At 41.2% G+C, this 24,001-nt stretch overlaps 1 protein-coding gene across 1 annotated transcript; it reads right to left on the bottom strand.

Moving 5' to 3' along the window:
* Positions 1–744: 744 nt before the first annotated feature.
* Positions 745–18,782, bottom strand: LOC141440268 (uncharacterized). Its single transcript, XM_074104733.1, has 13 exons — positions 18,627–18,782; positions 16,731–16,878; positions 15,755–15,958; positions 15,066–15,252; positions 11,690–11,832; positions 10,778–10,869; positions 8,911–9,021; positions 6,262–6,358; positions 4,704–4,890; positions 2,849–2,941; positions 2,040–2,152; positions 1,552–1,645; positions 745–1,084 (listed from the first exon to the last, which is right to left on the bottom strand). Exons 1-13 carry the CDS (start codon positions 18,632–18,634, stop codon positions 1,002–1,004), a joined length of 1,560 nt encoding a protein of 519 aa, XP_073960834.1. The 5' UTR covers positions 18,635–18,782; the 3' UTR covers positions 745–1,001.
* Between the last annotated feature and the right edge of the window lie 5,219 nt (positions 18,783–24,001).

Below are 24,001 nucleotides of genomic sequence, written 5' to 3'. Positions count from 1 at the left end.
GTTTCTAGACACTTTTGGTAAATATAGTCGGTATGAATGAGAAAATATCACGCGTAGATCCAAATTCAACAACATCATTATTTTATCCTTCTGTGCAACTTTACTGAGAAGCGTTGCCGTGTGTTACTCTATAGTTTTATGCAGTCTTTCGCCTGTTTCTTTTACAAGATGGTGTAGCAAGCGACAAGCGAGGAAATGGCAATGTGTTAGCCGTTTAGTTACAACGATAATCCCTGTGAACCTAGTGTTATAGAAAAGTGTAAAACTTAAGCTGCATGTACCAAAATGACACGCGATGCAATATTTTGGTTGCGAAATAGATTGAGATTGATTTAATTCCAAATGTTGCGTTGCGTTGCCGGTGAACGCAGTTTTAGACCCATCATCCTGTAATCCTTTAGTTGTTTTAAAGTACTGTTATAAAATACCTATGCTAATTGTAAAGCTTAGCCGTTGCAATTTTATTTCTGAGGCGCCATTTTTGGCCACTTAATTTTGTCCACCAAATCTGGAATAGCTTACAAAAATATTTTTATACAGCGTTTGAAAGGGACATTCTGAATGGAGCGAAATGTGTAAGAACCTATATAAACTGGTTTATCGTAGAATTTATATCCACACGAAAATTTGTACTATAGGCGATTTCTATCCTACTATGTAAGAATGATTTGCATTTGGCCTTAGGTACATTTTATAAAATAAATGAAAACCAAAATATCGAAACAGTTTTTTATTTCAATAACATTAAATAACAATTTACCCCAACCAGTAACTAGGCTAACACTAATCCTAATTACTCGAAGATTTTTCTAAACTATGCAATAATTTCAATAAATTAACTGTCGATTTCTATCACAGAAAAAATAAAATTGGTAAAAAAATACTCTAAAATCCCTTCACGATATGCCGATAATTTTATAACCGAATCGTCACGTTTGGCGCCATTTCGCGTCGGGCGCCATTTTGTTCACGCTTCAATTTTGGCGGACAACATGGCGTCGTTAGCCGCAGCACGCCGCGCGTGGGAAGTCGCAGGCGCACGGGTCTGTCGCGATGCATTCCGCAGGGCAAATGCATTCGCAAGCTGAAACCAAAACAAACGTCATTTCAATCTTTGTTTACAATAAACTAACCTTTACCCGCAGCTTCGCTCGCATTAACCCTTTGATCGCTTTCATATTTCAACGAAGTGATAGATAAGTCACACTACAAGCACTAAAGCAGCGTTATCTAAAATGATGAATTTCGCAGTGTTGGGCAAAATATAAAAAAAAGAAATTTATTTTATTCATGATCGAAGTACCTACAGTCTAACAAATTGAATCATGTCATGACCCAGGGTGAAACCTTTGTGCTACTAATGTCATGTTGACATCTCATACTTTGGTCAAGAAAATCATAGTGAAATTGATTATGAAAAGGTTCCACCCTGGATCATGATTCAATTTGTTCGACTGTACTCTTTAGCCCCGACACCTTTAGGCGTTGCTGGCGTCCTTTGGGTGTTCTGCGCGTACATTACCGCTAGTAGCGACTAGTATAATAACTTACGTTTGCAATCGCCGTACGCGCAAGGGTCCATGACCTGGGAGCAGTCTTCTCCGGGCGGCAGGAACGACGAACGATACACCGTCGTTCCCTCCACCTATAAATGAAACATTGTTAAAACTAGTTTTTTTTTACTAAAATCAAATAATCAGATTAATTGGGTCTGGAATAATAAGGCCGCTGCTACCGCTCGCTCGCCCGGGCTGGGTGTTTGACACGAACTTTATTCATGGTACCACGCGAAACTGAGTTCGCGTGATTACAATCGACGCCCTATCGAGCCCTTGCTACTTTAGGGTAGTGGGGCCAATATTTGCACCCCAATGCCCTTCTCTGCGCGCACGACCCACCGCGACCCGCCTGTGGGTGTAATGTTCATAATACAGCCACGTAAACAGGCCCGCCGCACTCGACCCGAGTACGTCCTGTGTGTGTTTTGCGCTTCAGATGCTGACTTCTGTTCTGATGCAGACGTCAGCTGCAGATCGTACCTTCTGGCAGGGCTTCTGGTACTGCCCCTTGCAGGCCCACGGCGGCCGCTGGGGCGACGGCACGCACACCGGCTGGTACGACATCTTCTGCGTCGTCGCGCTCTCCATCTTGGCTGTAAAGGAACGAGGTCAATATCGGCTTAGTTGCCATCCACGGCCGCTATTATAGGGAACCGAGTTGACACAATCTAAGATTAATACGATTTTTGCTAATTGTACTTTTATCTGTCATCCGAACTCATATACTTATTAATTTGCCAGTCAACCTATTGTAGTGACGCCTAGCGCCATCTAGTGTGCAATAGAAACCCCAACCGAATCCTACATCCCGCTATCGCAGGGTTTCTCAAACTTATGGCTCCACGTACCCCTGTTAAAGTTTCTAGACGATAGCGAAATCTGTCATTTGATTGCGATCGCGAGCGCCAGGAACGTTAGGCAATGCGGCCTCAGAGGGCCTACTCCGAAGTTCGAAATTCGAAGTTCGTGTCGTGCCGTCCTTCTCGCTCTCGTATTAAATAATATAAGTGTCAGAGGGGCGGGACCGCACGACACGAACTTCGAATTTCGTAGTAGCCCTGCAGGACTGGTGATAGGATAGAGCTACTCTCATAAAGTTTCAAAACGCAAACTCACAGTTCATAAAAAACGTAGATTCAAAACGCCATCAAGTGAGTAAAAATAAAAAAAAACTCCAACTTCAGGATTCACGATGGATGCAGCCCGGTTCCAACCGAATAAACTAGATGTCTATGAAGGCCTTCATCCACGGACTGGACGTTCTACGACTATGTAATGATGATAGGTACCTGTGGGCTTCTCGTAGCACTTGTTAGGCGCGTACGACTGCAGCGGCGGCGCGCGGCCCGGGTCCAAGAACGACAGTCGGTTCACAGTCCGGTCTGCAATAATAATAACGACAGATTTAGTCATCGATAGTATCATAGAGCAATGATATCAGCCCAGAATTCGGTTCTACTTTGACAAAGTTTATGTATGATCAGTTCAGTTCATCCCAGCCTATATACGTCCCACTGCTGGGCACAGGCCTCCTCTCAGAACAAGAGGGCTTGGGCCATAGTTCCCACGCGGGCCCAGTGCGGATTGGGAACTTCGCACGCACCATTGAATCGCTTCGCAGGTTTGTGCAGGTTTCCTCACGATGTTTTCCTTCACCGCAAAGCTCGTGGTAAATTTCAAATGTAATTCCGCACATGAATTCCGAAAAACTCAAGAGGTACGAGCCGGGGTTTGAACCCACGACCCTCTGCTTGAGAGGCGATAGGTCAAACCACTAGGCCACCACGGCTTATGTATGATACCTACTTCGAATTGCCGCACTGCAGATAAGCTGAGAATTTCTTAAGATTTGTTAATTTAAATGATATTGTACCTGATAACTCACGTCTTAAATTGAGTTTAGCTCTACAGTTTCGGGCTAATTCGTATCATTTAATATGAGAGAGTCTCACGGCAGTTTCATGTTAAAAATTTGATAATTTCATTTCGAACCCGATTAAAAAAGATACGGTAGATGTCATAGACAATTTAAAATTTAATTTCGCACATGAAATTCCTAAAAACAGGTAAAACCGCTGCCAATGCCCGCCTGGAGAAATCCCTTTTAAAAATCCAAACTATTCCTCTGTTAGTATGTCTCCATTTTATACTACCAGCGCTCTTGAAAACACCATTATTCAATGTTTAAGACTATCGCGGTCATTAAATAATAATAAAATAAAATAAATATCACGGGACAATTTACACCAATTGACCTAGTCCCAAAGTAAGCTTAGCAAAGCTTGTGTTATGGGTACTAAGCAACGGATAAATTAATTATATAGATAGACACATGCTTAAATACATATTAAACACCCTTGACCCGAGAGCAAACATTCGTATTTTTCATACAAATATCTGCCCCGACACGGGAATCGAACCCGGGACCTCAAGCTTCGTAGTCAGGTTCTCTAACCACTAGGCCATCTGGTCGTCATGGATACAAGAAACCGTCTTTGCGGCTTTTGAGTCGTTAAGCCTCGAGAGTCTAATGGCTTTAAGCCTCGAAATGAGCGTTTTTCACAACACGAGCATGAACACCATTTTGTTGTTGACGTAGTTATCGTAAAGTGGCGGGTAAGCAAAGTAATTGTTTCTAGTTCAATGCTAAGTTAATTACCTATTTATGTAGAATTTAAGCAGTGTTTCCACCAGAGATGTGCGATGATGTGTTGCGAGGAATATGTTTTTCATCAACCAATAGAAACGCTTAAATACCTCGCCTCGTTCCGCTCAGCTGTTTCCACCAGAGATGTGCTATGTGAGGATGGGTAAATGAAGCGATTCTATTGGTTAATGTAAAACACTTTGTAGCGGTAAAGCTACACTATTTAAAGATGATAGTTGATAGGAATGATACTGATAAATGGAGGGTAATTAGGTTGATAAAGCAAACGACCGTATTGTATGTGAATGTGAACGAACGAACTGCAAGCGTATGCAAACGCTTGCGCAATGTAAACTATGTGCTACTTTTTAATATGTATATACAAAAAATGTACGCTTGTCCGTACACACATCCCTCGCAACACATCCTCGCACATTATTGGTGGAAACGCTGCTTTAAAGGGATTTACTAGGCCTCTCATCACAATAGGTACTTACTCTCAAACGGCTGCTCAATGCTGTGGAACTTGGCCGGGGGCTTGAACGACTCTCGGAGGCAAGACGGTTTGGGCACGAAGTCGTGGCGCTGGGTGGTGATGTTCTGCATTGGCCCCTGCCCCCACATGTCGTGGTGGCACGGCCGGATGGCTTGCGTCACGCAGACCGGGTTCGGGAGGAACGACAGCTGGAGAAATAAAGTAGTGGCGTAAGTGGAGCTGGAGGAATAAAGTAGTGGTTTAAGTAGAGCTAGAGGAATGATGTGGTTAAAGTAGAACTAGAAGAATAAAGTAGTGTTTAAAGCAGAGCTGGAGGAATAAAGTAGTGGTTAAAGTAGAGCTGGAGGAATAAAGTAGTGGTTAAAGGGGCTAGTGCCATCCATGCATGGGAATAAGTGGTGGATGGTGCCATCTACGACGCTTCGCTATTTTCTAGAGAAAGATGAAAAGAGCGTGTTGATTAAAATATTCCTGACAAATCCTTATACCAAACGAGACAGTATTAACGAAGAAATGACGGATTTACGATTTAATACTTCGTAATAGCCTGTATGGAGATACATACCTAATCGAATATTTTTTTTATATTCATCTAATAAAATAATTTAAAATATTAGAACATTAGAACAATATTATTATAATTATTAAGCTTAAAGTTCCATCTTACAGACTGGCTAAAACCAAAAAGTCGTTTCTGGGAAATTGCATACGTTTTTATAATAAAATTCCAAAAAGTATTATAAATGAAACGGATACAAAATTCAGATCTATTGTCAAGAAGACATTAATATCAAAGGCGTATTATAAAGTTAATGATTATATCATGGACAGGGATCATCATCCCAGCTTATATACGTCCCACTGCTGGGCACAGGCCTCCTCTCAGAACAAGAGGGCTGGACAGGGATATTTGGAAATAATTCCGATCCGCATTAACGATCCCCTCAAATAGCGTTGTGTTAAATACTTGTGATGTAGGTATACACATCATTTAATAATATTGTTAATCTGTTGTAAAAAAAATATTGTAAAAAAAATATTCCTCGTTGAGTTTCTTGCCGGATTCTTCTCAACAGAGGTTTTTCCGAACCGGTGGTAGAATTTTTTTGACATTCATAAGTGCTTGTTATAGCCTAAATTGAATAAAGATATTTTGACTTGACTTTGACTTTGATTACGGTTACGGATAGTTTTTTATTTCTGATATCCGATAGTTTCGGTTACGGATACGGAGCTCCATAACATCCCTGTGCTGTGTGTAAGTTTTTTTTTATTCAATAAAAAATAAATTTGCTGGAAAGCCAGGAGAGGAGCATACGCCCGAGGATCCTTGGGGTACATAAGTTAATCTTTTTAGGGTCTTCCCACTTGTATCCGCTTCTAATGTGGGGAGACCCTTATCGAAATACCTATAGGTATTATTATGAATTTATGATGTAAAGTCTTTTTTTGTTGATTATTAATGGTTTCTTCCTTGATCGACCCTTGAGCATGAGACCTTTTGTAGCTACTTAGTCCTAAATATCTGGTATCCAGCTGGGCAGTAGGTAAACGATTACCTTTTGCACTGTATCACCATCCATCAAGGCGGTGGATGGCACGATGTTGGGTACAGGCTTCACGGGCTGGGGAATGGGTGCCGTCGCTGGTAGATAGCTGCAAAAACAATTGAAGCTGTCATCAGACAAGTTTTTTTTTTAACTGGATGGCATACGAGCAAGTGGGTCTCCTGACCTGATGGTAAGAGATCACCACCGCCGATAAAAATCTGCAACACCAGGGGTACTGCAGATGCTTTGCCAACCTAGAGGCCTAAGATGGAATACCTGAAGTGCCAGTAATTTCACCGGCTGTCTTACTCTCGACGCCGAAGCACAACAGTGCAAGCACTGCTGCTTCACGGCAGGATTAGCGAGCAAGGCGGTGGTAGCAATCCGGGCGGACCTTGCACAAGGTCCTATCACCTATAACAAGTTTGATCACAATCAAGTCCAACAATAAGCTGTGGGCTTACTGTCAACGCACTTGGAATCACAATCTTTTTCGCCACTTCTTTCTGTCACACGGTATAAGATGAGGGCAGAAAGAGATGGTGAATGGGATTGCGAACGTCAGAGCGTTCACAACACAGCCTCTGGATCATTTAATAGTATATTCACCAGCACCGATATCTGACATAAAGTGTTCATAAATATCTGATACGACTCTATAGAGTCGGTAGTACGTTTCAGATATTTTTGCACTATTTCTGGTACCTATATAATGCTGCCCTCATAAGGCAATTGGCAGTATCTCATTTTTAGACGTTTCGAGTAAACGGGTCCATATCGGCTCGCATAGGTACTTAATATTGACTGTCCGAATGTAACGTTTGTCAGAATGATCGTTTGTCATAACTCTTTTTTCTCTGAATCAAACGATTGTTCAGATCATAATTGTTATAAAACAAACCTAACCTAACCTATAGTTTTCTATAGGATGATCATTTAAAATTTTCAGAAAACTAAGGTTTCAGTGGGAAAAAATTATGACAAACGATGATTGGGACAAAAATTACGGTACGACTAGCGAAGAGTATGCAAACTTCGGCGCTCCCGTAGACAAGATACGGCCAATTTGCTTAGTTCTTTTCAGGAGAATTTTTATGGCATAAAAGTGTTTTTTTTTAGTTACTGCCAATTGCCTTATGAGGGCAGGCACATTCGCACACACAGGCATTGCCAGAAATGTACAGTTGTAATTTGTATTTCGTCCTAGAACTGATGCAAACCTACTGATCGAAGAGTTTGATATTTTAATAGTAAGGCTTATAAACCTTATAACCTTTATAAGGGGTCAAGCCTTAATTTGTAAGGGCGCAGACATACACATGGCTAAACTCTAAGCCCGCTTTCACGTTGATTTAAGACCGTGCGACTACCTCTTCTAAGTCGCTAAAATACTGTGGTGCTTTCCTCTTGCCTTCCACACCGAAGAGCTGGAGTCCGGTGTTATCCACACTAATATTATAAATATGTGAAAGTGTGTGTGTTTGTATGTTTGTCCGTCTTTCACGTCGAAACGGAGCGACGGATCGACGTGTTTTTTGGCATAAAGATAGTTTAAGGGCCAGAGAGTGACAGGATACTTTTTATCCCGGAAAATGCACAGTTCCCGAGGGAACAGCGCGCGACAACCGGCACACGGCACCTATCTTAAAAAACTTTATTAGCGCTTTCTATTCTAACCCTAGGTGTACTAGGTGCCTCCTGTCCGAGGCGCACAGTCGGCATCAAAGTAGCTATACACTTTCGAACTTTGTCGTTTTACAGCCACGTACTAAACGCCATGCAAGATTGTCAATGTGTCAATGCGACAGAGTTAAAAAAGTGATCCGCTACTTTTGATGCTGACTGTACGTACGTACATTGAGGGTAGGCTAGGCAGCACTAGTGCTGGTGGGCTGGCGCGAACTAGCAGCTGGGTACCCCGAATGAGGGTTACACAGAGGTGAAATATCGCTAGATGGCGTTAATATCGTAAGGTCCGTTTGACGTTTGACGTTTGCTCGTGATTGGTTAAAAAACTTCTTCTCTTTTTTTTTTTTTATTCGATTGGATGGCAAACGAGCAAGTGGGTCTCCTGATGGTAAGAGATCACCACCGCCCATAAATATCTGCAACACCAGGGGTATTGCAGACGCGTTGCCAACCTAGAGGCCTAAGATGGGCCTAAGATGGTCTCTTTTAAAATATGGCTTTTCTGTCCTAATTAATAGGACAATTTCGCAAGTGTCAAGGTAAACTCTCTTTGAGAGGGACGTTGTACAGTGATTGTAGTTTTTGCAACTGGATAGTAAAATTCCAGAAACCACGTGGAGACCACTTGCGCATTAAAAAATGTTAGACACGAGAGCATGATATAGAATTTTGGGATCACTGTTCACTGTTAACGTTAATCGCCGCATAAAACACTATCAAAATTATACTTCAACTAGCCAAAGAAACAGAAATAGCAAAATTAGATATTGTCTACATCCGCCATCTTCGAATGCAACAAATCAAAACGGTTAAAAAACTAAATGAGCCAATCGCAAGCAAACGTCAAACGCCAAATGGACCTTACGATACTAACGCCATCTAGCGATATTTCGCCTCTGCGAAAACCCAAACAACACACATATACACAAACACAAATACGCGCACGCCAATGCTCCTGTCTGTTAATACCTGTTCTTGTAGATGGTCTGAGTCTCGAAGCGCTTAGAAGCTGTGACAGGATTGGTGCAAGAGTCTGGAATGATCGCACGCCGTCGGCAGTCGGCGTCGGCTGTCAGGTAGCTAAACAAGCAAAATAACAAAGTTAAAGTAAATTGTGAAAGAAATAAATACATTGAATCGGTAATACAGACTACTTAGAGAACTAACGTGTACCTACTAACACTTTTTCGACATCTCATCATCACTTGGAAGTACTGATGTGCCAAAGGAAACTTTCCAAAATTGCTGAATTTTTCATATAGTACTTACTTAGGAAAAAGGGGAATGGATGAAAGTTTTAGAAAGGCTTGAAACTTCTTACATCGATAGACATAACCTTTCTAATTACTTAACAAAAAAAAAACAGATTTTTAAGTAGAATCTATTAATTTAAAAAACCGGCCAAGAGTGTATACGGACAAGCCTAAAATAGGGTTCCGTAGCCATTACGAAAAAAATAAGTAAAATTTTTTTTAAGGACTTCGTATTTTATACGGAATCTTCCAAGTTTAGGTATATTTTATACCTTAGGCTGCTATTTACTCATAAACTACTAATAATTCTCAAGCAAATTTAGCCGTTATAGTTTTCCTTGAAAGTTTGATAAACTTACTATCATTGTTTTTTTTTTTCAAATTTTTCCTCTCACCGGTTTAGATTTTAGAGGAGGGGGGGATGCTCGATTTTTATGAAAATTTGCACTTTAAAGTTGAATATTTCGCAAACATATTATCACTGAATCTAAAAATCGTCTTAGCAACCCCCTAATGGTTTTAAAAGACCTATCCAACGATACCCCACACTATAGGGTTGGATGAGAAAAAAAATCACCCCCACTTTACGTCTATGGGAGGTACCTTAAAAAAAATATTTTTGATTTTTAAATTGTACCATTTTGTTGGCATAGTTTACTTATATTTCCGTACAAAAATACAGCTTTTTAGCATTGATAGTCTTTGAGCAAAGCCGCGGACGGACAGACAGACAGACAGACAGACAGACAGACATGGCGAAATTATAAGGGTTCCGTTTTTGCCATTTTGGCTCCGGAACCCTAAAAAACGAGTTTCTTTACCGCCAAATTACGACAGTCCGGTCGGTTACGGGTTGTTCCATAGTCCAGAATAAAAAACATTAAAAAATAATTTATGTCTTTGACTCGATCGTTTTGACAGATGACACTTTACCGGAGGAGGAGGAGGACCTAGGTTCGATTCCCGATTCAGCGCTGGTCTCTTTTTCTGGTTTTTCTGTGCATCCATGTCTCAGTTTGTATTTTCGATACTCTTTACCGGTTTGGATAATACCGACATGGAAATACCGATCCTGTTTTTCATCTACACACCCATAGAAGCTCATGTCAGTTTCGAATTCGGCCCGGTCAACATACTTAAGCACTTATGATGAATGTCAAAAAAAATCTACCACCGGTTCGGAAAAACCTCTATTTAGAAGAATCGGGCAAGAAACTCAACAAGGTATATTTTTTGAAACAGATTTACAATATTATAAATGATATCTATACATCACAAGTAGGTATTTAACATAACTTTATTTTTAACATAGTAGGTTCGGTAGGGAGCGCTAACGCTAATGCGGATCGGAATTATTTCCAAATATCCCTGTCCATGATATTATTATAATCATTAACTTTATAATAAGCCTTAGATATTAATGTCTTCTTGACAATAGATCTGAATTTTGTATACGTTTCATTTGTAATATTTTTTGGAAATTAAGTATTATTCGAGGCATCATGCTAGTTTTTACCCGACTGCCTGAATAAGGGTTATGTTTTACCTAATAGCTATTCTAGGCTGGTTCAGTTTGTACCTACCTCATGGTGTAAGTTGTGTTAGTGTCCAGCTTCTGACAGGGCTTCTGGTACTGTCCCTTGCAGGCCCATGGCACAGGTTCTTTTGGCATCAACTGGAATTCAAAAACAAAGTAATCTAACTAAATTTTGCGTTTACGTCACCTGTGTGTGCGGGTCATCTGATGGGAAGCAAACACCGCCGTCCATGGACACCTGCCAACACGAGGACATCAAGGGTGCGTTGCCGACCCTTTGAGAGACTGATAGGCTCGTTTTTTAAAGATTCCTAAGGTGTCGCTTCGGAAATTGGTTCCATATTTTAGTCGTGTGAGGAGAAAAGTTTCACTTAAAGCGGACGGTGCTAGAATGCCAATCATCTAGGTGGTGAGGGTGAGCTACGATATGATATGCTATATCCCTTCGCATTGCCAGAGGATCGAGCTGAATAGAGAGTACCCGGTTGCCGACAAATCCAGCAGCTCTAAGTAGGATGTGGTCAAACGGAATGCTACGTTTACACGCTTGCCGAGACTTGCCAAAGGTCTACAAACTCCAAGCGTATACATGCCATTTACATACTTTCAAGTGCGTTAGTGAATTCCGGACAGGCAAGCATGGTAAACATGGATGTCTTTCTTTTCTTTCAACTTGTAACACGCCGCAAACGCTTGCCGCAAGCTTCCTTCGATCTGTGTTCAAAAACCGACACTGGCTCGAATCGACGGCAAGCTCTGGCAAGCTCACGCAAGCCTATCCAAACAGGGGCGTTTACACGCTTGTGCTTGTGAAAGCTTATCGAAGCATGGCAAGCGTGTAAATGCAGCAGAAGAAGCTGATGCTTTTGTGTACCGTTGCGTTGTGGTCGATAAACGCACTATGCCTGGAAAAGAGTAAAGCGAATAAATGAATGGTAATGACGGAGCAATTATTGACCTGATTGGGCATAAAGCTCATCTTGTGCGTGGTGCTGCTATCCATTTTGGCTGCAGGCTTCTCGTAGCAGCGGTCCGGCGCGTAAGACTTCACCGGCGCCTGTCGCTCCGGTGGCAAGTAGGACAACTTGTTCACCGTGCGATCTGCGTGACAAATAACCAAATAGGGTAAATCGTCAATACGGTATATGGCAACTCCTGATTTTGCTATATCCTGTAAATGGACATTTATACTTTAAACGGCGCTAAAATTATTTTCCTTCAGAATTAGGTAATTAAATATTTGACGTTCTGCCTACTTATTTAGTCGTTTTACTATAGGTTTATGACTTGTACTATTCTGTCTCTACCAGCCTGCTCATCACCGAGGGTAGGACTTATGTAATGTGACATCATCATATAAGTGATATAAAGGGAAAATACAAACAGACATGGATGCACAGAAAAACCAGAAAAAGAGACCAGCACTGGGAATCGAACCCAGGTCCTCAGCAATCCGTGCTGCGTGCGTGTGATTAAAGGGGTCATTATTCGATCGTTTTTTCCATATGATTTTCCTAGGCACATTTTTGTTGACAGTGTTTTGGAGAGCCGTGGTGGCCTAGTGGTTTGACCTATCGCCTCTCAAACAGAGGGTCGTGGGTTCAAAAACCCAGGCTCGCACCTCTGAGTTTTTCGAAATTCATGTGCGGAATTACATTTGAAATTTACCACGAGCTATGCGGTGAAGGAAAACATCGTGAGGAAACCTGCACAAACCTGCGAAGCAATTCAATGGTGCGTGTGAAGTTCCCAATCCGCACTGGGCCCGCGTGGGAACTATAGCCCAAGCCCTCTTGTTCTGAGAGGAGGCCTGTGCCCAGCAGTGGGACGTATATAGGCTGGGATGATGATGATGATTTTTGTTGACATGGCAGAAGATTCTGCTACAGGTTCCAGATTATCTAGTAAAAGTATAAGAAGTACAGGTCGATGTTCAAAGCGCATCGCGTGTCAGAGAAGTGGCCACATTTCCGACCAAAATTACTTTGATGAAACAACTTTTCAGGTGGTCCCAACCAATCGGATGAAATCTTCTAGATTAATTTTAAAACACCATGTATTCATTACTATGCTTTATGATATGACACTATTTTAGATAATTATTAGTCATACCATTTGTCAGCGAAAACATTAAAAGTCCTATTAATTAGGTACAAATATTTTTATTACAATTTTGCATCATGACACTCGTAAATTTGGCACTAAATTGGCTCGCTTCACTAAAACATCACTCGGAACTTGGACTACGAACAAACTGAAGAAAACATAGCATAGGGTAGGTAAACTTTTTGTGAAAAGCGACTTAGCTCAGCCAATGGGACCTAAGCAAGCATGGCCTCTTCAGATAATAGTATTTTATGAAGTAGATAGTACTGACTGGAACATCTTGGTCAGACGGACTAAAGCTTTATTGTATAGTGACGTGATTGCTGACCGATTTGTGAAAATTGCTGCTTCTCGACGTAATTTGAACAGTTTTTAATGACTCACGGATAAATTGGACATATTCGTGTGATAATTGTGAATACACCCGAAAGCAGCGAGAGTGCGAGAGAGCTGAGAAAGAAATATATAATAAACTGCCAAACACCATACAAAACGAAAATAACGAAAAAATTTTTATAAATAAACTTAAAGAATTCATGATAGAAAAATGCTACTACTCAATAAATGAATACCTAGATGATAGATGATAAATTTAACATAATGTTAATAAATAATCCTAATAGATAAAAGGGACATGATGTAATATTAATTGATTAAGAATTTCATAAAAGTAAGTCAGTTTAATGTGATTGTGATATTTAGCTATAAGATACAATTTATTAATTATATAAAAGCTGCCCTCTTGGATAAATATTGCTGTGCCCAACAGGGTCCATGATGATCACATAATCTCTTTGTAACATCTGTAACCATACATTGTGGAAAAGCAATAAAATATTGAGTATTGAGTATTGAGTATTGAGCTGTTGATGCCCAAGATGGAGGATAGAGATAAATCTGGCACGGTCTACAAAACATTTAACATGCACCCGCAAACTCTTTACTATACCCGTGATTATGATGCATGCAACTGCATCGAAATATCGGGGAAGCTCATTAGATTAAGCACGGTCCCTTAGCATGTCTCGATATATTTTAGCTTTTAGTTCCAATCCAACCAAGGAAATCGTCTTGTAATAGCCAACCATGCCTCTCAACACATTCTGTGTAATACGCATCTTGGCCTAAACATGTTTTGTAAAATTTAACGCGTTCGGTCCATTGCTCACTTTGTCCAGAACGCCGTATATCCTATTTGCATTCTGTTCAATAGTTTTGTCCAAGAAGCAAAATCACTTCAGATATTTCATGTTTTTTAGGGTTCCGTACCTCAAAAGGAAAAAACAGAACCCTTATAGGATCACTTTTTGTCCGTCTGTCTGTCTGTCAAGACCCTTTTTCTCAGGAACGCGTGGAGGTATCAAGCTGAAATTTATATCAAATACTGAGGCCTACTGTCCCTTGGAGCCGTGAATAAATCAAACTTCTAAGCCAACGCAATCAAAAGATGCAGCCGTTTGTGCTGCAAATTTCCGCAAATTTTTGAAACTCGCAAGGGAATCAAACCTACAGGGTACTTCCCGTGAATTCAGAATCTTGAAATTTGGTATGAAGGTAGCTATTATAACACAACCAACTAAAGAAGTCTGAAAATCTTGATTTTTTATGTCTGTCTGTAAATATCAATGACCAATATAATCTGACCCCACACTGCGTACATTTTGCTTTAGCATACACTGGATGTATTAAATCACTCGGAAAAAGCGAGAAATATCTTCAAGACACGATTCCCGTTTACTTACATACCTATAAATGTGTACGGAACCCTCGGTGCGCGAGTCCGACTCGCACTTGCCCGGTTTTTTGATGTACAGAACAGTCTGCTTTTTGCGTATGGAGTAATCTCTATGAGTTGGATATTCTGCATAATGGATGTTGTGCGTGTTGGTCACCCCGTTTGTTGGACATCCTGCGTGTTTGACTTTTCCATTTTGGACATTCTACCTGTAGGGCAATTTGTGCTTTGCAATTGGAGTAAATGCGAAGATTTGGCCAAAACGTAAAGGACACGATGCGTATTAGAGAGCATGCGTCGAGGCAACCATGTACAGTCACCAGCACCAATATCAGACACAACAAGCGTACATACATATCTAATACGACTCTATTTCTAGGGCCGGAAGGACGTGTCAGATATTTTCGCATGCTCCGCTGTGGCAGATATTAATGCTGGTGACTGTATCAGACTTATGCCGCAAATCGCCTAGGACAATAGCAACTTGTCTCACTTTCAAACGGCTGCTCGACGCTGTGGAACTTGGAGGGCGGCTTGAAGCTCTCCCGTAGAACAGAGGGCTTGGGCACGTAGTCGTGGCGCTGGGTGGTGATGTTCTGCATTGGCCCCTGCCCCCACATGTCGTGGTGGCACGGCCGAATGGATTGAGTCACGCAGACGGGGTTCGGGAGGAACGACAGCTGGAAAGAACGGGGCAGTTGAAGGAAGTTACGGATGTCTTAAAAATAGGAGGAACATTAGATACGTCCAAGCGAGCAAACGAACATTTATATCTGTATCTTAAGATACTGATAATCTTGCGTACTTATTCACTTGTCGAGCATTCTAGCGAAACGACAGTAAATTTGCTTCGAGCTTTCTACCGAGCTCATCCCACTAATATTATTAACGCGAAAGCTTGTGAGTCGGTTTGTTTGTTACCTTTTCGATTGCTCTCTTTGAGAGCTTTCTTTATTTTATTTTATTTATTTATTAGGACCTTTAACAACAAGAACACTTTCGCATATACTTACAAGGTATCTTCATGTACAATCTAACACTAAGTGCCTCATCAGTTACAAAAGAACACCGCATGCACTATTTTCAAACAGTTGATAGCAACAAGGTTTACCATTAGGTAGGTAGCTTTAAGTTGCAGAAGAAAACTAAAAAAAGGATAATTTAAAATGATCCATCTTTTACCTTCTGCACAGTACACCCCTCCATCGGCTCGCAGCTCGGCACCAGATTGGGCACGGGCTTGCGTGCCTGTCCCCGTAAGTTCTTACAGTCATCCACGGGCAGGTAAGACATCTTGTAGGTGGTACAGTTCTCCACAGGAGCTGACGGCTTCATGTAGCAACGGCGCGGGGCGTACGACTCCGGGATGCGAGGTTGCTTGTAGCACTGAGGATGGAGAGTAGTGGGACAGGTCGATTCACAAGAGCTGATGAATGAATTGAACGAAAGTAATGAACTTATTACTATCTGAAAGCCGTTCTTATACCGGAGCTTCCTTGTATTTTGTAAACAAGGGCATAGGGTGTATAATAATATTATATATAGGTGATATGTTCACAGGGAGGTCTTCGTTTAGCAGTGGCCGTCTTCCGGCTGATGATTAAGTAGCTTCATAATACTTCTTAAAACAAAATTATTACCTACTTATTGAATCAGCCTGTATTCAGTCAGTTCAGTCAGTCGTGCTGGGTCCAGTAAATTGACATGTATGTGGGGCAGGTTGATATCATTAATCGAACCAATAGAAACGACTTCCAGTATAGAACTACTTCACAAAACAAAAACTTCACAGATTCACAAATTCGTTTAAATTCTTTTGTGGGCTTTGCGAGTTGTCGCTGTTTTTCTCTCCACTTTCTGCAAATCAAGTCATCATCAATCGTCATCATCACAGAAACGGTGGTAACTTCATAAGTGCTTGTTATAGCCACTTTGACTTTGACTTTAAAGAGTATCTATATAGCAAGGCGTGGCGTGAATTTTTTCGGCTGACAACCCAGAAAAGACTTCCTTGAAGAAAGGGTGAGGAGTGATGTCTGCTAGTGGTGAACGTTTTAGCCCCGTTGGGAATAAGTTGTTTCGAGACCATGCGAAATGGAGTTTAGAGGCTTAGAAGACTAGGCTAGCAGAGCTCACGCAGAGGGTATCTAGTACCTACCGGCGTGACGACCGGTGGTTTCCCGCAGCAGCAGGTCCGGCACGGGCAGGGGTTCTCCTGCTTCCCATCGATGGGCTTCCCGTCGCGGAGGCCGCTCTTTATGCCCGCGCTGGGCGCGCAGGGGTCCATGGCGGGGCAGGGGACGCATCTGTGGACGTTTGTTTTGTAGAACACTTAAGGCGTAAACTACACAACTTGCAGGTGGTAGGACTTTGTGCAAGGTCCGCTCGGATTGCTACCACCATTTTGCTCGCTAATCCTGCCGTGGAGCAGCAGTGCTTGCACTGTTGTGTTTCCGCGTGGAGAGTAAGACAGCCGGTGGAATTACTGGCACTCGAGGTATCCCAACTTAGGCCTCTAGGTTGGCAACGCATCTGCAATCCCCCTGGTGCTGCAGGTGTCTATGGGCGGTGGCTTTCTCTTACCACCAGGAGACCCACTTGCTCGTTTGCCATCCAGTCGAATAAAAAAAAACAGGTCGGCAGCGGGTCGGGAGCGGGTTGGGTCGGGAGTGCGGCGGGCCTACTTACGTTACGCTGTATATGAATATCACACTGACAGCAGACGCGGGGTGGGTCGTACGCGGGCCCTCCCGACCCAATGCCATCCTGTGTTTTGCGCTTAACCCATTCATTGCGCGCGCCAGATTGCTTACTTTACGCTTCTGCAGAACAGTCGCCCATCGGCGTCAGCGGCATCACATAAGGGTCCAGTCCACCAAGCCGCCGATGGGCGTCAACGGCACTGAATGGGTTAATCTGTCATATCAGGACAGCAGCAGTCGGATAGATAGCAGTTTCGTATTTAAATAAGACGAAGTGTAACATAACGCTTATTTTTTGCTTTAAGTTTTATCAGAATTTAAAAGGTTTTACAAATTTATGAGCCAGTTTTAACTTCCATATATCTATGGTAGCCACTACTTATCTTGAAAGAAAGCAGAAAGAAAGAAATTGTGTAGGTATTGCCTTAAAAAAATGGTTAAAAATGTCTAGAAAACGACAAAGTAAGTAATCAAAGGAATAGATTAAGCATTTGATGCGAGTGCATGCCTACCTGCACCTGCATCTGTACAGCGCTGGTTTTTATCTGCGCCACTCTTACACTCCGCTAACTTTTAGTTGCGGAAGAGCAATAATTCATTTGGGAGAAGTAAGAAGTATAGCATCAGGTCTACACTTCGTTTTTTTAGCATTAGAAAGAAGGTAAGCGATCTTGGCGTGGTTTTTTATTGAAAAACACTTGTGAAAAATAAGTCACAACAAATTATGTACGACTTAACAATTAGCAAGGACATATAATCATTTACATACTTTTGGTATCATAAGTACTTAGTAGGCTTAAGAAGTTTTTCAAAAGGCTCGTCTGTTTACCCTTTTTCTAATGCTAAAAAACGACCTATATTATTCATTTGGGAGAAGTAAAGTCTAGCACCAGCTCTAGCCCTTGATCAAGGTAGAGCGAGATAATCTACATCGCTTCCGCGCCTCTCAAAAGGCACCATTGTAATTTTATTTCGCACTATAGAAACTTGAAAATGGCGCCCATTGCAGCTGGCGCCTAGCGCAACCGCTCCTCTTGGTTGACCTAGTCAACTAGTAAAATCGAAGTTCGTATCCTACCGTCTCGTATTAAATAGTATAAAGCCCCATTAGACGGTGCGAGGGCTTGCATGCGAGTTTCACTACATTGCGGTATTCGTTTGATCAACTGAATTCACTGTCCCTCAATAGTCCGCAATGTAACAAATCGCATGCGAGTTCTAGCGTCGTCTAAATAGAGCTTAAGTGTCAGAGCGACCGAACGACACGAACTTCGATTTTAGAATTTCGTAGTAGCCCTGCAGTCTCATACTTTCAAACGCATTGTAACAATAAAATCCGCAACTGTACTTACTCAGGCATGGTTTGGTTTAAAATACTTAAACGTAGTTAAATAACACTGTATATGTAAAAAAAAATAACTAAAACTAAAACCTAATCTGAAAAATAACTGAAAATAATTTTATAAAGACATTGCAATCAAAAGGGATCATACAAAAGTGTCAGTTTTACAATGATTGTTTTGTTTTTTTTTTTCATTTTCAAGTAGGTTATTCTTTATTTAAAATATGGGTAGAGGCATGTAGGTTCTAATAAAGATAGATAAGTAATAAAAGGTTTCAATAGGTTTCAACTTGGTTTCAACATAAACCTGAGCAGTTTAAATGTAGGATAGGATGCTTAGACAATTTAGTCGTAAATTATCTAAGGCTGGATGAGTGCATGCCTGCCCAGGATAGGAAAGAGTGGCAAAGGAAAGGGGAGATTTTTGCTCAGCTGTGGGAAGTATTACGGGCTACATAATTATATAAAAAGATAATTTTATGAACCTGGCGCCCCTGGTGGTTGGAGATTCAACTGCTTGTTTCCTCTCTCTCTCTCTCTCCCTGTCTCTTTGTTGAATTGATGGCTCTGTTAATCTCATTTTACAGATATCAATGATGCTGTCCATGTTTATCACACTATACTACTTAATAAATTATAAATGTGAAAGTTTGTGAGTGAGTGAGTGAGTGAGTTTGTGAGTGAGTATGTTTGTTACTTCTTCACGCTGAAACGGCTGGATTGTTTTTGTATCCTATTAGAGCGCCTACCTGGAAACACAGATTCATTGAAAACCACGTCACGTGATACAATGATCTTATTGTCATCAGGATTGAACAAACGATATCCCTTTACGTTTTCACAGTAACCTAAGAAGATTAGTTTCTTACTTTTGGGATCTAACTTCAGCTACTTCTAAGGACATGATGTTATGGCATCAACGATTAGGTCACTTAAATTTTGATAGCTTGGCGTCACTTAGGAAAGTTGCTAATGGTATTGATTTTCAGGTTACTACTCAGAAGGAAGTTTGTGAGGTGTGTCTTAAGGGTAAGCAATCGCGCACTCCCTTTGTGACTGATCCTAACAAGCAGGTCGCTAAAGCACGGCTGGACCTCATTCACACTGATGTCATCGGGCCGATGCCGACGACTTCTCTTGGAGGAAAGCGTTACATCCTCACGTTCCTAGATGACTATTCCAGGAAAGTGTTTGTCTTCCCCATTGCAAAGAAGAGTGATGTGTGTAAGTACACTATTGATTTTATTAAACTTGTTGAGAATCAGTGCAATGCGAAAGTTAAAGTTTTAAGATCAGATAATGGAACTGAATACGTTAATACCGAGTTGATGAACTTCCTAAAGAGGAAGGGGATCGTTCATCAGCTGACAGTACCATATAGTCCTCAGCAAAATGGATCTGCAGAGCGTTTCAACCGCTCATTGCTGGATAAAGTCCGTTGTCTACTGTTTAATGCCAATTTAGATGACAAAATGTGGGCAGAAGCTGCTAATACTGCAGCATTTCTTATTAACCGGTCGCCAAGTTCGAGACTGTCGGGTAAAATACCCGAAGAGGTTCGGAGTGGTAATAAGGTTAATCTTAAGAATTTGCGTGTCTTTGGTTGTGAGGCATTTGCACATATAAATGACTGCAAAAGAAAGAAGTTAGACCTATTAGAAGGTCAGGAAACTACGAATAATATAATGTAAATAAGTTTATTAAAAGCAAATTCCAAAACATGACAAAGCTCCGAGAAAACCTCATAGGAGACAGTGACAGGGCTGTTCATTATACAAAAATACGACAGCCCATAGACTGTACTGATGGCCAGCGTTAGGTACGTTCAATACCCCCCCATAACGTGGACATCATCAGCTCTGACGAACTGGTACAGCAACCTATATCACACCAAGTTGGCTCGTAAATAGTTGATGTTTTGTGCAACCAAGAGGCTTGGTAAAAACATCAGCTACCATCACATCTGTAGGAATGTACAAAATCTGAACATTGAAGCGGTCTATCATATCCCTAACGTAGTGATATCGAACTTCGATGTGTTTGCTCCTCTTGTGATGTACGTGGTTAATAGCAAGCTGCATAGCAGACAGTACGGTGGAAACTCGATATCTTGGGGTAGTTATAAACAGTCGTGCATTTCGTTGTCGTCCACCGAGGCGGAGTATATTAGCCTAAGTGAGGCTAGTAGGGAAGCGGTGTTCCTCCAAGCACTCTTGAGGGAGCTTTTAATGTTGCGTTGTTGTAAAATAGTGCTGTATTGTGACAATCAGTCTGCTATGCAGCTTGCTATTAACCACGTACATCACAAGAGGAGCAAACACATCGAAGTTCGATATCACTACGTTAGGGATATGATAGACCGCTTTAATGTTCAGATTTTGTACATTCCTACAGATGTGATGGTAGCTGATGTTTTTACCAAGCCTCTTGCACAAAACATCAACTATTTACGAGCCAACTTGGTGTGATATAGGTTGCTGTACCAGTTCGTCAGAGCTGATGATGTCCACGTTATGGGGGGGTATTGAACGTACCTAACGCTGGCCATCAGTACAGTCTATGGGCTGTCGTATTTGTATAATGAACAGCCCTGTCACTGTCTCCTATGAGGTTTTCTCGGAGCTTTGTCATGTTTTGGAATTTGCTTTTAATAAACTTATTAACATTATATTATTCGTAGTTTCCTGACCTTCTAATAGTTTGTATCCCGGAAAATTGCATAGTTTCAGCGAGATAGCGATAATAAACAAATTCTGCGCGGACGAAGTCGCGGGTAACGGCTAGTTATATTTAATTTATCAGAGACGGTATCATAGATGTTTGTTACATAAAATTTTAGGAACTTATCAAAGCATTCTGAGATAAAACTTAGAGAGGACTTCCAACGATAGTTTCGATAGTAACTGATTAGATATCAACTTAACTAGAGCGTCCCTTTTAAAATTCTTATACTATTAGGCACTTCCTTGCCTACATTTACTTGCCCGATGCATTTGTCCGTATAAATCGCAAAGTCAAAACTATAACTATACTAATATACTATATACTAACTACATTATAATAGATATAAAAGCCGAAGACGTCCACCGTTGGCCTTGGGACGACACAATGAATGACAACTTGTTATCAGCTTCCACCGACAGCCCGTAGTAACTCTCGCGATGTCAATAATAGCTCTCTGTTTTAAGGTGCGACCAAACCGCTGCTTAATAGTAGATTATTGTCGTGGCCTGGAAGTAGGCAATTGCTGGCTGAGTATGAGTATTAAACGGACGAGCTTGCGAGTCCGTTTAACTAATACGAAGCCAGCAATTGCTATTCCAGCCGAGACTAATATAAAGCTTTTCTCAAAAATGGTGAATAATTCTGAAATAGAATAAACTTTTTCACAAAATATATTGTAAATCGGTTGTTGTATTGTTGTACGGTTCTAACAGAATATCAGCGCTGCAGGCGTTTAACGCCTCAGCATAATGCTGAGTCAGCGGCCGTTTCACTTTTGCGAGGACACACAAAATCATATATTTTAATTTTTGTATTTCTTTTTTTTGTTTTATTTGTGTTTGCTGTTGTTGTTTTTTAGTTTGGTTGTATTTGTGTGTCTTGGTGAATGTGAATAAATGTCTTCTATTCTATTCTATTCTATTCTATTATAAAATTTAATTTTATTCCAATATTTTTCTTATGCTTTCCGCCTTTTTTCATTAAAAATAAACTGTAGGTGTATTTTTACACCTAAAACACCACAAGCTATTTCAGACCCAATAGAAAAAGTCCGGAGTTACAACAAAATATCTGATACCGGCCATTACTCTTGGCTGTATACGACTTGTGCCAACATTTCCATGGCCTTTTTAACTTAAAAAAAAATGTGACTGATTGCAGGCGCGCTAATTCATTATTGTCGAGCTAGCGCGCCTGCAATCGTTTTAACTTTTTAATTTTTCGCTGACCATAAACTATGCACTTCACCTTCTGATATGTAAAGAATAATGTCAACTTTTACGGACATTTTTGAGAAATAGTATTTTATGCAACTGTATCGTAATAGTGGTCCTCAAAACCAGAGCGTGGGTTTATGAAACGAAGCGTAGCCGAGTTTCATAATAGGGTCACATGAGTGTTTTAAGGCCTAATTACGTACAGTTACATACAATATTTTATCTATATCCATATATTAAATCCTCTATCATGTGTTCAAGTACCATGGAGAATGACCTGCATTAACGAGAACTAGGTAGGTATGTCTGCCCACGAGCTGCGCCCGCTGCGCGCGCGACGACCTGCTGCTGCACGTGGTCGCCCACCTGTAATGTTGTATGAAATCTGTATTGTAATGACCATTACGATACAGCCGTGTTCATAATAGAATCCAATGTCGTAATGCTGGTCATTACCTATGGTTTTTGAACGCATAGGTAATTGAGGATTTACTATATGGGTGTGGATAAAAAACGGTAACGGCAAGGAATCGCAGTGACGCACCGTATGCGCATTGTTTTTATCGCATGCTGTCCACACCGCTGCTTTAAATACGGAATCGCAGTGACGTGCCGTAAACGTCAGGTCTTTACCAAACAAAAGTTGTGACGTTTACGGCACGTCACTGCGATTCCGCACCGTTTGCGTATTTTAGCAACGGTGTGGAAAGCATGCAAAAAAACGGTGCGCATACGATGCGTCACTGCGATTCCGTACCGTCACCGTTTTTTAAGCAGCGGTTTGGCCGCACCTTTAATCGGATGACGCAGAGGGGCTACTACAAAACTGGAAAAACGAAGTTCGTCCGCACCGTCCCTTTCGCTCGCGAGACGCGTCAGCGGGACGGCAACATACGAAGATCGAGTTTTGCATTTCGTAGTATAGGGCCAGGGACGGGTTTTAAGACTTGCAAGAAAAATTGTGCAAGTTGCATTACATTGCGAGGCCGTGAAGCCAACGAGTTTGTAGTGGTCAATCGAGCGCCGTAATGTAATGCAACTTGCACGATTTTTCTTGCATGTCTAAACTCGGCAGAAATTACGCGACCGCTAATACGTGGATTACGAATTAAAAAAATACACTCGTCTGGCTTCACCCTTAAGTCTAAGACCCGTCCCTGCGTCTTCCGATTAAAACCGAGAATTAAGATTTACGAGGTATATTTTAACGTCCACTTGCAGGCTTTTTTTAAATCTAGGTTTAAGTGTTCTTAAGTCCTGTCAGATCCATACAAGAACTGTCAGTTTAAGCCTTAAATCGAGATTTAAAAAAGCCTACAAGACGTCCTTAGTAAGGTACGAGTATAATATGTGTTGAATCAAATCTTCCTAATTAGAAATTCATTCACTTTAAGGGGCTGTTACACCATCCATTGATTAGTGTTAACTGACGGTTAAATGAGAT

This window comes from Choristoneura fumiferana, chromosome 22 (genome assembly GCF_025370935.1).
Source record: "Choristoneura fumiferana chromosome 22, NRCan_CFum_1, whole genome shotgun sequence".
NCBI lineage: Eukaryota > Metazoa > Arthropoda > Insecta > Lepidoptera > Tortricidae > Choristoneura > Choristoneura fumiferana.
Note: the sequence above shows the minus strand (reverse complement) of the source record. Positions and strands in the feature narration are given on the sequence as shown.

Excerpts from the sequence above, each read along its gene's own strand:
- LOC141440268 (XM_074104733.1), bottom strand. Across the intron at positions 15,959-16,730 it reads AACCACCGGTCGTCACGCCG|TGCTACAAGCAACCTCGCAT; the intron begins GTAGGTACTAGA and ends CTCCATCCTCAG. Across the intron at positions 10,870-11,689 it reads TGAGCTTTATGCCCAATCAG|TTGATGCCAAAAGAACCTGT; the intron begins GTCAATAATTGC and ends TTTGAATTCCAG.